The sequence below is a fragment of the Passer montanus genome, unplaced genomic scaffold, assembly GCF_014805655.1.
Source record: "Passer montanus isolate IOZ18808 unplaced genomic scaffold, ASM1480565v1 scaffold15, whole genome shotgun sequence".
Taxonomy (NCBI): domain Eukaryota; kingdom Metazoa; phylum Chordata; class Aves; order Passeriformes; family Passeridae; genus Passer; species Passer montanus.
In genome coordinates this window covers 11,682,584-11,696,984 of record NW_024362051.1, presented here as the reverse complement: position 1 = coordinate 11,696,984, position 14,401 = coordinate 11,682,584, and the positions used below count along the sequence as shown (strand labels likewise).

The 14,401-nt window shown below is 49.9% G+C and overlaps 1 protein-coding gene across 5 annotated transcripts in view; it reads left to right on the top strand.

The window, feature by feature from the left end:
* Nucleotides 1-14,401, top strand: part of UIMC1 (ubiquitin interaction motif containing 1) — a 40,038-nt gene that overhangs the window by 24,950 nt on the left and 687 nt on the right. For 2 of the 5 annotated variants that reach the window (XM_039701774.1, XM_039701775.1), the window contains exons 7-12: nt 438-526; nt 1,439-1,518; nt 4,745-4,895; nt 10,387-10,465; nt 12,030-12,150; nt 14,092-14,155. In XM_039701774.1, the coding sequence (XP_039557708.1) occupies nt 438-526; nt 1,439-1,518; nt 4,745-4,895; nt 10,387-10,465; nt 12,030-12,150; nt 14,092-14,155 (584 nt within the window). Of the gene's footprint in view, nt 1-437; nt 527-1,438; nt 1,519-4,744; nt 4,896-10,386; nt 10,474-12,029; nt 12,151-14,091; nt 14,156-14,401 lie in introns of those variants that run through there. The other 3 variants (XR_005626718.1, XM_039701776.1, XM_039701777.1) reach the window with 3 other exon arrangements.

Sequence of the window (14,401 nt, the reverse complement as noted above, 5' to 3'; positions counted from 1 at the left end):
TCCGTGCTGCTTCTGGCAGGACAGGGATAAGGGAGAAAATGAGCAGTGTGAGGAGGGAGAGGATAATGTGGGATAAAGCAGGTCTGCCTTTCCCCTGTGAGGATTTCCTTCCCCAGCCAGAAAGAGGCACAGTGCTGGTACCTGCACAACTCCACATCTTCTCCCACAGAGAGTCCCACAGTTGTGAGCAGGTATTTTTGCTCCTTTGACAAGAAGTAATGACCCTTTCTGAAGAAAAAAATGTTCCCTTTGGGGCTTTTGCTTAGGATGGCATTTTAGACCCATATTTTGCTGTTATCCTGGTCATTTCTGGCTGTCAGATATTGACCACTTGGAAATTATGGCATCATCTGCTGTTCTGAACTGTGTGAGACTGGCAGGTGTGGCCCTCACAGCTACTGGGTTGGAGATTCATGTTATATTTATGTTTTGAACAGCATCTCCACAATGACCCCACTTGGCAGTAAAAGGAGCCCAAATACTGCCACAGAAAACTCTGCTGAAGAAGAGATCTCTGTTTGCCCAGGTAAGAGGCACTTGAGACTGTTAAGAATTTTGTACTGAAAGTTTCACACTTAGGAAGTTCAGAGAAAAGAGAATTTTCAAGTTATTTGAACAAAACGAGATTTCTTTCCCATCTCCATTCTTCAAGGCTAAAATTATTCAGGTAATTTAGTTTGATCCCCTAGTTTTGGACCCATTTCCTCTAAGGCAGTTTTGTGACAGGGATTGCTGGAGACTTGCTGAAGAGACACCTGGATGTGATTGGGCATGGAGAGCTCACTCAAAACAAGGTGTCTCTGCAATGCAATCAAATTTTCAGATTTTTCACTGTCAAGATAATGTGCAAAGCATGAGAACTGAAGTAATTTTTATCTTACATTAATTAAACATGTTTGGGACTAAGGAGTTTTTCTTCCTTGGTCTCTCCTACCATGTTTGAGATTTTCTGGTCTGGGGTTTTAAGGGAGAAAAATAATGAAGAGGCTGCTTCAGTTCACGAGCAGCTGTAGCAGGATTGGTCATGGTGGTGCTTGGAGGCATATTTTGTTGCTAACAAAGATGTGGAGGTCTAAAGAAGGTGTGACTGTGAGACAGAGCATGGAATGGGAGCTCTGCTTGTCTAGATGTGAAAGCAGCTCTATTCTTGCTTTGTCTCCATCCCAGCAAGTGTCCCACACACTTTCCCTGTGTCTAATCTCACTCCCCATGAAGCCACACAGCTGCAGTGCCTTTATCCTCACACTGTCATGCTGTGACTTTAACCCCTCATCTAGCTGTGTTGTTGCACTTTGTCTGATAACATTTGTGGCAAGTCTAAAGAATGTCTTGAAACTGTGAAAACTCTTGAAAAGCGTTAAGGACTAAGCTACATCAACAAGTGAAGAGATAGTTGGGGGCTGCAAACCTGTGCTGACATGCAGATGTTTTTCTGCAGAGACCCAACCAAGCCCACTGGAAGCTGTTGAGGAGGAGAGAGAAGAGCTCTGTTCAGACAGCAGAGGTGCACCTATGCAGGTAAAAGAGCTTGAAATTGGAGGGTGCTGTTTCAAATCCTACCTTTCAGACCTTGGTTCAGCTGAGCTGTGCTGGCATTTCCCTTTGGGTAGCTGGAAGCTTGGACTTCTGCTGTTTGGAGCCTCACAAACAGTTGCCTCTTTGCTTTTCTCTGCTGCTTCATATCTCCAGTCCCTTTTGGCTGGGGACTGCATGCAGCTGCTTCTGAAGCCTTTCAGTCCTATCGCTGGAGAGCTGTTATCAATTCCAGCCCTTTCTTTTATATCCCAGTGCTGCTGAGCTGGAGGATGCCATCAGTGTGGGTGGCAGTGCTGTTGCTTGCCCATGCTCAGGGGTACAAGCTGTGATGCTCAGCAATGCAGAGGGACCCCAGGAGCTCTGAGGGGAGTCTGAGTAAACCTCAGTCACTTGTGCTGTCACCTCCTTTTGCCTGTTACAGTGCTCTGAGCTCAGTTTGCTCTCTACAGACCATATCCAAGAGGCTAAGATGAGAGCTTCACCCAGAGATCAGACTGGTACAAAGATGTGCTTCAAGTGTTGAGGGCTGGTGGTGGTTTTCAGGCCAAGCAGTGTCCTGAATATGGGAATCTTAGAGTTTTGTGCAGTAATAGTTAATACAAAGTCAGTGGCAGGGCCATCCTCTTACCTCTTGCTGCAGATGTGTGTTGTGTGCAGCCCCTTTCCCCATGTTGTCACACCTGCACAGCAATTGCTTTGCAGCTGTCACTGTACCAACATCTGACTTCAGTTCCTGCTTCTGATAAAACTCCCTTTGTCTATTAATTTAGAGAGCGATATCAAAGGGGTTGCCAAGTACTCCTCTGGTGCAGGGTACATGAATACAGAATCGTACAGCTCTTGACAAGAGGATTCATTTGTGGAAAGCTCATTCTGGGAGTTTGCAGCTTGTACAGCACGTCTGCAGTTCCAATGTCTCATTCTCACAGGCCTCTTAATAAACCATCTTGTGCTCTCGTGTGCCTTTCATTCTGCAGGTATCTCCAAGCACTGCTCAGGCAATTAGGGACTGCAGCAAGGAGAGAGGCAGTCCTGAGCTGGCCACCAAAGCACATTTGTGACCCATTTGGCTGTGGCCAGGACACTGCCCTGTCCCCTTGTGCATTGCAGAGGGTGCCCTGTGTCTCACACCTCTGCCTGGGTGGCACAGGGTGGTGGGGAGCAGGTTCCTAGGAATTGTTTGACATCATTATGGTTGGCAGCAGGTCCCAGACCAGAGCCTGCAGCCCTCCAGGAAAACAGCAGAAACAGCTACCATGGCATCAGTGGTTTGCAGGAGCCAAGCAGAGACCACTGGGACTGACTTCTTCCTAGCAGATGCTGAGCCAGGACACAGGAGTCTTGTTGAGCTCAGCCTCTAGCATTGCTCTTGGCTGGCTGTTGGCTGCAAGTACTATGTCTTGTAGGCAATTTCCTCTGCTAAAAAGCAGAGGCAACTGTCTCTGGCTCTGACAGGGGTGATTGGTTCTGCAGTTGAGGTTTTCCAGACTGTTACAGCAAGGTTTTGTACAAGCAGTCTTTTGTTACAGAATGTTGCATTTCCATTTAAAATTAGTAATTTACCGCTGCATGTAGGCGGGCAGGGTGTGCAGAATTGGTGATCTCCTAAGATTGCTTTAAAAAAGGCAGCTAGAAGGAGCAGTGCCTGCTGCTTTTCCCATCATATTTTTTATGTGTGTTGTCTGTGTAGCAGGTTTGATCCGATCATTCATATTTGACACATCTTGTGTTTTATGGCTCTTCAGTGTGATGCCCCACAGTGAGGACTTCACAAGATGTAATGACACTGAGATGTGAGAGAGGTGTTCGAGTGTTAATGCTGTAAGTTATGTACTTCAGCAGCCTGTTTTTGGCTGGAGGAACTCTTGTGGCAACTCCTCTGCAGAAATTCAGGGCAGAGAGCCTCCCTGGGAATGAGGGATGTTCCTGGGGCTCACTGTTGTAGCCTTTCAGTGGTGTCAGGGAGAAATGCGTTTTGAGAGTCAGAATCTCAGTTTGAGTCCCAGTCCTGCAATTTTTGTCACAGCTCCTCTGAGTCAACAAAGCACCCTTCTTCCCTTTAGCACATAAAAATCAGGATCAGATCCTCATTTGGGAAAGGACATAATAAACCAAGTAATACAGCAAGGCGCTCCAGTGGCACGGAGCATCTTGGCTGACCCCAATTACTGCTTCCCTGAAATGATACTGTTGGAGGGAAGCAGACGGCAGTTTTGCTGCACACTGTCCACATGTCACTGCTTAGCTGTAAGAACAGAAACCTCTCCCATATTATTTTTCTATAGGTTTCTCTACATGGTTAATATTTAAATAGCTTTTCTTCATCATTGCGGGGAGGGGAAGGTTTTTTTCTTAAATGTGGTAAAATCTCACAGCAAGCCTGACTAGGCAGAGATGCAGTTATGAGTGAGATAGCTGCAGTATGCTGCATTTGGGAATGTCAGTGGCGTAGGGAGCAGGCTGGATCTCTGTGGGTTGGTAGTGGAGCTCCTTTGCAGCTGTGTGACCAATGCAAAAAGAGAGTGTCTGTAAGTGGTAATGGCACCCTGAGAACATACACGAGCTGTGACATTCTGCCCTGGCGAAAAGCCTCTGCTAGTAATTTTGTGTGACACAGATTTTTAATGGTATTCCCTCTCTCCTTGATTGGTGTCCCCTCTCATGACTGCTTCAGCCACCTCCTCTATAAAGGAGGAACTTCCAGTGATCTCTCCAGGCTTCCTAACACCACAGCAGCCTCCTTTCATCCTGGGAGAAGCTGCATTCCCAGACAATGTTGCCTGTGTAGCATGGATCATGTCCAGAAACTGATGAGCACAAGTCAGGTGTTGAACTCTTGCTTTGCCCCATGAATTTTCCATCAGTTTCGCTTCTGAGATTTCCTGATTAATGGAAGCTTTGCCGTTTTTTCCACTTTAGTGCAGGTGATGTTTGCCTTAAACGGTGTGCATGGCTGTGCAGGGAGTTTCACCATGATTCAGAAGGACATGTTGCCTTTGCAAGACAAATTAGTTATTAGTGCAGTGTAGTTCATTTAGCCAGTGGTGTTATTTCTGAGCACTATGTGATGAAGGAGGAGTAAAACTTATCAAGAAAACCTGAGTCTGTGTGAGAGTGAGCACCTACCATGGAGACAGCATGGAGCGCTGCACCTAAGCAAAGTAACAGAAACAGCCCTGTCTGGCTAATTTTTCTTCTTCTTCCTCAGGTTGGTGGGGATGAAGATGCTGGCAGGACTGTGCTGGCTGCCCGTGTGCCCTGCCCTCTGTGTGAGCACAGCTTCCCCGGCGACGAGATCGAGCTGCACGCCATGTACTGCAACGGCGCGGCGGGGCCACAGCCTGCCAGGGACACCCCAGGTCTGCCCGTGCTGCTGCCACGTGTTTGCTCCTCACTCTCACCCCCCTTCCCTGTTGTTACGTGCCAGGCAGGTGCTGCAGTCTTGTCCCTCTCAGGATATTTGGTGTATGGGGAGGTTTGTTCACTCTGCCTTATTCCATCTCCGCGCTGCCCAGGAGAGTGTTATTGGAGGCTCTGGTATTTCCAGCACCTCCTGCAGAGAGATATCATTTCTGATTGACTTCACACAATAATTCAGCACATTATCAGTTCCTGAATATTACCCCAGGATCTAGTCCTGGATGCTTCAAGCAGTACTTGTAAAATTTGTCTATTGTGTGCCTTGTTGAGGACCTGCAGAGAATGTGGCAGTGGTAGAAAATGGAAGGCTTGAGCCATGTGGGCAATTGTCCTTCAGGACTGTTGAGAGGGGAAAATGTTCTGTACTAGTGCAAGAATGGCCTGTGCTCTGCATGAAGTCTGACATTTGTATGTGAAAAAATGGCCTGCTCAGGTGGCAGAGGCTGCAGAAAAGTTTCCCTCTTGTTTCACTAAAATTGCAAAATGATAACTATCAGTCTGGGAGTGTGGATTTTTCTCCTTCATGTGAAGAGTGAGGCATAGAAGCACAGTCAGAATGCCCATATTAATCCTCTTTGTAGTCTTTTTCATATCAATTTTCCATAGCCAACCTTTGTAGAGCTTAAGTGAACAAATACACTGGTTGGTTATCAATATATTCAGTAAGTTATGTTTTAGCTGTTGCTTGAAATGTAAAATCTGTGTTAGCACAATGTCAGGTAATATCAAAGTAGTAGCTTGTAATAAGATTAACTTTTCAGGCTGTGAATATATAATTTTCAGTTACATACTGGCTTGTTAAATGCAGCCTAAATCTATGATGTTTGAGCAATTTGAGCAAATCATAGCTAGTACAAGAACTGTAACTTCTGCATTCCTCTAGCAGGAGGAAGTTTCACCATGTAATCTTAATGCAGAGTTGATGTAGTTTTAAAATAAAAGGTTCCTGCTATACTAAATCTTTGGGGGTGTGACATGGGTCCTGTCAAGATAACAGGAGCCAGAGTAAAGGCTGATACTGGCTGGTGCTTAATTTTGGTGGAAGGTTCTCTCTGCAGGCACAGCCCAGCTACTGATGCAAAGCATTTGGCTCAGGCAAATCAGAAATTATCTTCCATCCTCGAGACTGATAAAGGTCTTATTTGTGTTACAAAATGGAGCAGAATTTCTAGTGTGCCTTTTAGCAGGAATGTCTTTGGCCTTGTGGTATTCCAGTCCCTGGTGTGGCTGGACTGTGAGTGTGTCCATTGATCCTGGGGAATCCCGACTGTGATCAGGAAAAGGCTTTGAAGTCTTTGGCAGTGCAAGGGAATTTGTTCTTTTCTTTGGTGTTGGCTTTCAGCAGGACAGAGTTCAAGGCTGGCCTCTCCATTCTGCTTCCAGGCTGGTCTCCTTGGGGATGTTTGTAAGGGTAGTTATTTTGGAATTGCTGCTCTGCTGTTCTGGCTTGTTCAGAACAATCCCCCTGTAAGGAAACCAGCCTGGAATAAAAGGAATTTTGCTCTGTAATAATGGCTCTAAGCAGAGCAATGGGTCTGGGACAAAATCACAGTAATTTGAGTTTTCTATTGCCAGTTATTCTAGTATTTTCCCTGTAGAGACCAGGCTCTATTAGCCATAGCAGTCCAAGACACCTGTGTTGTTTGCACCCAGACTCTTTGCAGTACCATGGGGTTCCTGGGCTTGGGCAGAATCCTGCCTGCCTGTGGGGCTCTGGCTCCTGGGGCACCTCAGGCCAAGTTCCAACAGCTGTTGGAAGGCAACTGTCTTGTTTGCACCCAGACTCTTTGCAGTACCATGGGCTGGGCAGAATCCTGCCTTCCTCCTGGGGGCACCTCAGGCCAATTTCCAAGAGCTGTTGGAAGGCAACTGTTACCCAGAGGGCTCTCAGCTGCTGGGCTGGTCTGTGGGATTTGGGTTATCTCATGGGCAGAGATGATGTTCAGCTCTGAGCAGAGGCCAGACAGTAGCCTGGCACAGCTGTGCAGGTACAAAAGGACTCTGTTTCCAGGGCTGTTATCTTGGCATCCACCACTAGCACAACATCCACAGGTAATGCTAATGCATGGGGAGAAAAAAGATGTGAGAGAATTGTCTTCTGAAGCAAATGCCAGCTCCTGTGTGGGTCCAGAAGCTGTTCTCTACTGCTGCAGCACTGTGTGCTCTTGGCTGGCTGCTGGCTTCCTCAGGAGCACAGCAACAGCCTTGTGTGAGAGGAAGTCAAAGTTCTGCCCTCTAAGCCGTGCCCTGATCTGTTAAGAAAAGATGGCTTCAGTTTTCCTTTGGTGCACTGGATCAGGGGTTCTTAGTGTGTCCTCAGATTTATTAATTAGACTTACTCCTGATGTCTCTGGAATTGCAGTCCTGCAAACTACAGCTGTCAGTGGTTTTCATTTTAATACTACAAAAGGATGGGTTCTTGCTGGTTTTACTTCTCTTCTTCCTTCTTATAATCATGCACCAAAGTCTCTCAGTCTTAGGTCTCAGGAGGCCAGCTCAGTCTGGCTGATATCTAAGGGCAAGTTTTCAAATGAGCAGCTGGGCAAGATGAGCTACAGTTGCTTCCCCTACGTACATGGTCAGCCTGGCTGGATGCCCAGACCACCACATACCTGGGCAGCATGAAAATCTTATCATGAATTTCCACTTTCCTGTGATCTGAGTAAATAAAAAAGAAGAGCCTGATGTTGTGTTAGCTACTGTACCAGGCTGGGGAGGGCTGAGGCTCTGGGTTTCCAGCTCAGTGACTGGTGTTAATTCCAAGTGAATGAGTGGAGCTGTGGAATTTCTGTGCCAGCTCCCTCTTTCTTCCTGCACTCAGCTGAAGGGGCTCACTTGTGTGAGAGGGCTCTGCTGGAGTCCCCACGTCCATCTCCCACTGCTGCTGCCAGCGCAGGGATCTGCTGGTCTCAGTCTGGAAGTGAGTCTTGGCTGCAGCTGAGAACAGCAAATACTCCTGGGCTTTTTGACATACTCCATGCCTCTCACCCTCCATCTACATCCATCCGGCATTCTCGGTTCCCAAGCAAGCCCAGGAAAATGAGGATTTGGTAAATCCCTTCCTCCCAAAGGCTCAAATGCAGTCTTGATGCAGCTGTCAGTCTTCAGCAGCAGCACTGGTGCTGTTAAAGAGCTCTTGACATCAGTAGAAGTGGCACTGATAAAGCAGAAAGAGTAACAAAATGGGGCAGAGGAGACCTGGGTGGCTTCTGAGAAGGGACAAGACTGACACTGACAGATCCTGCAGGGAAGGGGCATGGCTGGTAGTGAGCACAGGGAGCTGGTGGAGCACACTGCAGGTGGGCAGAGCAGGAAGGTGAGGAGCTCTGACCTCGCAGCTCCACATGCCAGCCAGAGCTGGCAGCCCCAGGAGGTGCCCGGGCTGAGTGTGCTGATAACAAGGCCATACTGGGCAGGGTTTGCTGCTCTTCCCCAGGGTGAATGCTGGAGCCAGACAGGCCAAGAATGACTGGTCAACCAGAAGAAATGCTGAGCAAGGGAAAAGGTTGGTTTTGGGGCACAGAGTGTCTGACCCAGCAAAGAGCATTGCATTTGGGAGAGTTACAAGGCTCCTGTCACACAAGCAGGTCAGCTCTGCTCTGTGGTGGGGATTTTGCCTGTGGCAAGTCTTTTCCTGTGTTTTGAACCCCCTTCTTGGGGGCAACCAGCATGTTTTGGCAGGGGTTGTGCCTCACCAGCTGGCCCTGTTCTCTCTCCTCTGCTGCTTCTTCCAGCACTGCAGCTGAGGGTCTTCTCCTGGGCAGCTGCAGAGCTAGTCCCAGACATCTCTAATGGGCCCATTATGCCAGATGTGTTCACTGCTTTTGGAAGAAAATAGAAGTGATTAACACCTGAGCTGGTGCACAAGGCTCGTTAAGGAATATTAACGAGCACACTCAGATTTGGAGAGCAGTTCTCACCACGCTGTCAAACACACATGTTGGTTGGCTTCTTGGGAGGCTGCACGGCCTGGGGGCTGGCCATTGTTACCAGTCTTCTAGTCAGGCTGCCACTTCAAATCTGGGCCAGGCTGTGTTAAAGAGAGGCGTTTGCTTTTGTTCCTGTGAGCATATCAGTCATCGCCAACGAGACAATACCCACATCCCAGGAAGGCTTGAGCTTGTTTCTTCAGCATGGTTGTCTCCCATCAGCCCCAACAGCTCCTGAGCACTTCACAGTACATTGCTGGTTGTAGCTGCAGATCAGTGATTGCTGCTGAAGGAAAGACTGTGTTGCATTGTGGATAGGTATTGGGGTTGCCCAACATTCTAGAAACGGGGTTTTGCTAAAACTTGGAAGAATTCCCTTTGTTCCACACAAAATTTTGTGCTTTGCTTTCTTTATCACAGATGATGTGCTAACAATAACAGGTTTGTTGTGCCTATACCTTGGAGTCAGACTTTTGTCCTCATGAGTATGGGAAGCAGCATCACCAAGCTGTAAAACAGCTCCCTGCATTGTCCCCTTAGCCAGCATGCCTGAGAGCGCTTACTGTGACATCTGTTTTGGAGCTGGAGTCTTGAACGTCCCTGGTGAAGCAAACTAAGCTATCTGAAATGTTCCCTGAGGATCTTTGCTGGTGGTATGTCAACAGGAATACGCTGAGAGGAATTCAACTGAAAGGGACAACACTCCAGCGTGCTCCCTGCAGATGCCTGCAGAGCCAGTTGGGAGAGGCTGCTTGGGCTTGCTGGGGGAACAGAAATGGTTGGACCCGTCATCAGCTGCTCAGCTGGGATCTCACTGGCTAGCCATGTGTTGGAGCTTCTGGAGAGCAGCACTGCTCCTGCTAGAGATCTTCCAGGGGACTGCCAGGGCTGTGTGTGGACAGCAGCACCACGGTTCACATGGGCAGTGGGAAAGTGATGAGTGTGGGCTAATTGTAAATGCCCCTTCCAGTGTGAGCTGTGTCCCTTCCCAGGCAGGCTCTCTGTCAGAGGTCTGGTGCCTCTGCACAGCCCTTCCTCAGCTCTGCATTCCCCTGAGCCCACAGCTGGCACTGTCCCTCCCTGCAGCAGGCACTGGAGCCTGGTTTGGCAGGGAGCTGGGCTGTGCTGCCAGAGCAGCTGGGTAACGCTGCTCTCAGGCTATCACACTGCTGTCAGCAGCTCTGAAATTCCTGTAAACTACAGACTGTCAATCCAGCTGTTTCTGGCAAATTAGGTGTGAAGTGGTCAGCTGACTCTCCAGTGTGGGAAAGGTAAATTTTTCAGTATCCCCCTAGGAAAAAAGGACACTTGTCCAGCAACCTCTTCTGCAGGAAAGAAAACCCTGCTTGTCCCAGTCCACTGCTTCTTCACCTCTACCATCACTTCTGCTGCAGCTTTGAGTGGAAGTGATGGAAACTTGGTGCATTTGAGCATGATGTAGGGATGGTTTGGGGTGGATGGCAGTGACCCTTTTTGTTAACCCTTTCTGCTTTTCCTCCAGTGCTCACCCGGCGTCAGAGAGAGACAAGAAATAGAGCTGCCAGTGGTAAAAGCAGCCCACCATCCTCAGACATTGATAAGTAAGTAGGTATGCCTGCTCCTCCAAGATTATTTCTGTGCTTCTGTACTAGCTTGACTATGGATGTCTTTATTCCTGTACATATGCTGGCCGTTGGCCTTATAACAGTTTCCCTAAAAAATTGCTTTTCCTCAATGCCTCTTGTTGCAGTGCTGACTATATTTAAACTGAAGCAAGAGGAATTTGCTGTTCTCAGATTGTTTATTTTTGCACTGATTTCCTTTCAGCCCAATCCATGATGGGTCAGGGGCACATGGCTGCTGGGGGGGAGCTGTAGCTAAAATGGTGCTAACTCAGCCAGTTTCTGATGGGAGGTTTGAGCTTGGTCACCCCGGGAAAAGAAGAGGCCAGGACATGGAGGCTGTCAACATGGCACCTGTAGTGATATTCTTAATTAAATTAGACTTTCAGAATAGCAGTGGCTTTGTTTAATCTCTCTCCATGCAGCCCCTCCTCCTGCCACCCACACAAAGCATCATAAGAGAGGATCTGACAGTAAAATCCCTGCTATGGAAGCAATTTTGCTGTTACAAACAGTGGATGGCAACATCACTAATGGAATTAGGCTAATTATAGAGAGGACAGCTTCTGTTTAGACACATTATCTGGGTAATCAGCACTGACTGGAAAGAAAATACGGGAAAAAGTGCTGCAGAGTTTTGCTCGATGGGGGCTCTCCATATGCATTTTAGAGCCTGGGGTGTTTCACTCAGAGAGTACCACTATCAAACTGAACACAATGTTGCTGGGGCTGGTCCCTGGGGGCTTTGTCTCTTCCTGGAGATAGTCCATTCCTGAATGCAGCTTCCCTCCTGAACAGCCAGTGTCCTCCTCTGCAGAATTCAGTCCCTGCTGAGAGCTGGTGTGGAAGTGAGTGTAGCTGTGTAAATCTATGCCTGACCTTCATCTCCTTTCACCCAGAATAATCTTCTTCCCAAGAACACTCAGTTGTCCTGCGTGAGCCTGAGCATCTTCCACCCAAACAAGGGGGTTTGAGAAACAACTGAGCCAACCCCCCAGCAGGAGCATGTGCTCTGCAATTCCTCTCCCTGCATGGCATGATGTAAAATGGAGACAGTGCAGAGAAAGGCTTGATTTACTAGTCAGACAAGTTCATCCAGCCCTGGTAAAATGTCTCTCTGATTTAACACACTTGGTTTGCTTTTCAGGCAGAATTTAACTCCCCTTTGCAAAGCCCTTGCGCTTCATTTCTGTAGATTTTGACAGGGTGCTTTATGTCTGGGGAAAAATCAGTGGTGTTTGAGATAGTTAGATGAGCAGATTTGATTACTGTCCCGCTGCTGCAGCAGCAGGATACAGAGGAACAGGCAGGGAAAACTGATAATCACTCAGGCTTTGAGATTGGTGCCGGCCTGACCCCACTGGGCGAGGCTGGATTTGGTGACACTGGATTTGGTGACACTGGATTTGGTGACACTGGCTTTAGTGACACTGGATTTGGTGACACATCTCCTCCTCGGCATGGCCTGGAAGGGGAGAGTCACCGCTGGAGCTCGGTGCAGGGTGAATCCTAATGCAGTGCTCTGTCCTTTGCTGCCTGGCAGGTGTGAGAAGTGCTACCTCTGTAAGTCACTGGTGCCACTGCTGCAGTATCAGAGGCACGTGGACAGCTGCCTTCAGGCTGCTAGGCAAGCTCAGGGAACCAGGAGGCTGCGAAGAGCCAAGGTGAGGGGAGACCCTGCACACCATCCCCTTTGCTGTGTGCTGGGCGTGGGGCTGGGTTGGCAGCAGGAGCTGGTTCCCTGCTTGGCAGGGATGAGCTGACCTGGTGTAGGATTGCCCGTCCCTGTGGGCTGCTGTGGACAGAGAACTCATTGCCCTCCTTCCCACGACGGTCTGCGAGAGCACGGGCTGGTCCCAGGGGTGAGCTAATCCAGCAGAGCTGCCAGCAGCTCTCCAGTGGGCAGGCAGCCAGGGCTGTCCTGCTGCCAGGCAGCACGCCTCAGTCCTGCAGCCTTCCTGGGCTGAGCGTCCAGAGCAGAGGCCAGCGTCGGGATGACAGCCCTGTCTGGATATGCACAAACCCATTCCCACGGGGAAGGTTTAGAGCCAGAGCAGGTTTAGGCTCAGTGCTGGGAGTGAACAGTCCCAGGAGAACTGTGGGGGAGTGAGCGTGCTGGAGGTGTGCTGGGGGTGGGGAACGTGCCTTGCTAGAGGAGGTGGGAGGCAGGAGCGTGGGTGGCAGCTGGCTCACAGGCACTCACCAGGTGTAAGCCCCCACTGTGCTTCTTCCTGCTTGTGGCAGTCCCAGGGGAGCACAGAGGGTCCTTCCAGGCCTTCCTGCTGGCTCCTGCAGGCAAAACCCTCGTGCTGCAGCTTTGCCTGCGCTCAGAAATGTGATTCACGGCATGAAGATGCAACATGATGTCTTAGTTTTGTATAATCCCTTAAATCCATCACAGACCTCAGCCCTTTGGGGATTCAGATGCAAATGATGAGATTTCTGGTTGATGATTTTGGCTGGGATACAGCCAAGCACTGCGTGGTGCAGAGTACTGCAGGGCATGGCTGCTCCTGCATGTGACCAGCTCTGTGGGGGCAGCTTGATTCTGTCTCTGTGCCCCACAGCTGGCTGGTGTGTGGGTTCTGCAAGCAGGCACAGGCATAGGGTATGGGGGAAAGATGCTGAAGCCAGGGTGCTCTTTGGGAAGGCTCAGCAAGGCTCTGTTACCTCTGGCCCTGTCTTTTGCTGGGGTGGCAGCTCACTGGGGAAGCCTGGACGTTGGCTGGGCCATTGCAAAGCTTCCTAATGGCACAGTTGGGCTTGCAGTTTCCTACAACGGCCCATTTTGGGGTGATTTGCAGCTCCAATGCCACAGCCAGTGCCTTCCAGAGGAGTTCTGGGGGCATGGAGCAGCCAAGAGAGGGGACTTTGCTGGGCCAGTGAGGCTCAAAGCAGCCAGGCCAAGTGGTCTTCCCCTAGCATGTGTGACCAGCATGGCAGCATCTTCCCAGGGGCAGAGAGAGGGCACAAGGAGTGTTCCTTGTCCTGAGGCTCAAAGCAGCCAGGTCGAGTGGTCTTCCCCTAGCATGTGTGACCAGCATGGCTGCATCTTCCCAGGGGCAGAGAGGGCACAAGGAGTGTTCCTTGTCTGGCTGTGCCCTGAAGGAAGGCCCTTCCCTCCAGCACCAAGCACCAATACCCTTGGACAGAGTCTGCCCTTGGACCTGCAGTGCTGGGGATGTGTTCCAGCAGTGTCAGAGCCCCTGATGCTCCCATTTATCCCTTGGACAGAGTGGGACAAGTCTGCCCTTGGACCTGCAGTGCTGGGGATGTGTTCCAGCAGTGTCAGAGCCCCTGATGCTCCCATTTATCACAGCTCTGTGCTTGCTGGCTGGGCTGGGGGATGGCATCCTGTACCCTGGCCTCCCTCTTCACCAGGTTCTGCTTGGTTAGCTGCTCTCTGCTGCCTCTGCTTGAGCACTGGTTGGGCTGGGCACAGAGCAGTGCCCTTCCCAGGGCAGCTGGAGGCCCTGGATAAGCAGCAGTCCCTGTTGTGCCCAGCCTGACCCTCAGGGCTGGGGGAGTAAGTGCCCACGAGGCCATCCTGGCTAAGGGGTTCCCTTGTGGCAGTGCTGTGATGGTGGTTCTCCTCTTCTTGGCAGGACACTGGAAGGCAGGAGAGAGGACTGCTCAGGATGCTGGAGCTCTCGGAGAGCAAGTCTGAAGGTGGAAAACTTTCTGTGCCAACCTGGCTGGGTCGGGGCTGCTTTTCCCACCTCTGCCCTTTTGGTCCTGGCTTGGCCTGGGCTGTTCTGGGAGACTAAATTCCCCTTGGAAGGGTCTGTTCTTTCTGATTAGAGCTGGGGCTGTGGGCTTAGCTGGCTGTCAGCATTCCCCAGCTGGCTGCACACATTCCTGCCAGTACCCACTGGATGTGTGCCCACTGGACCCACACCAGAGCCCTTGCAGGAA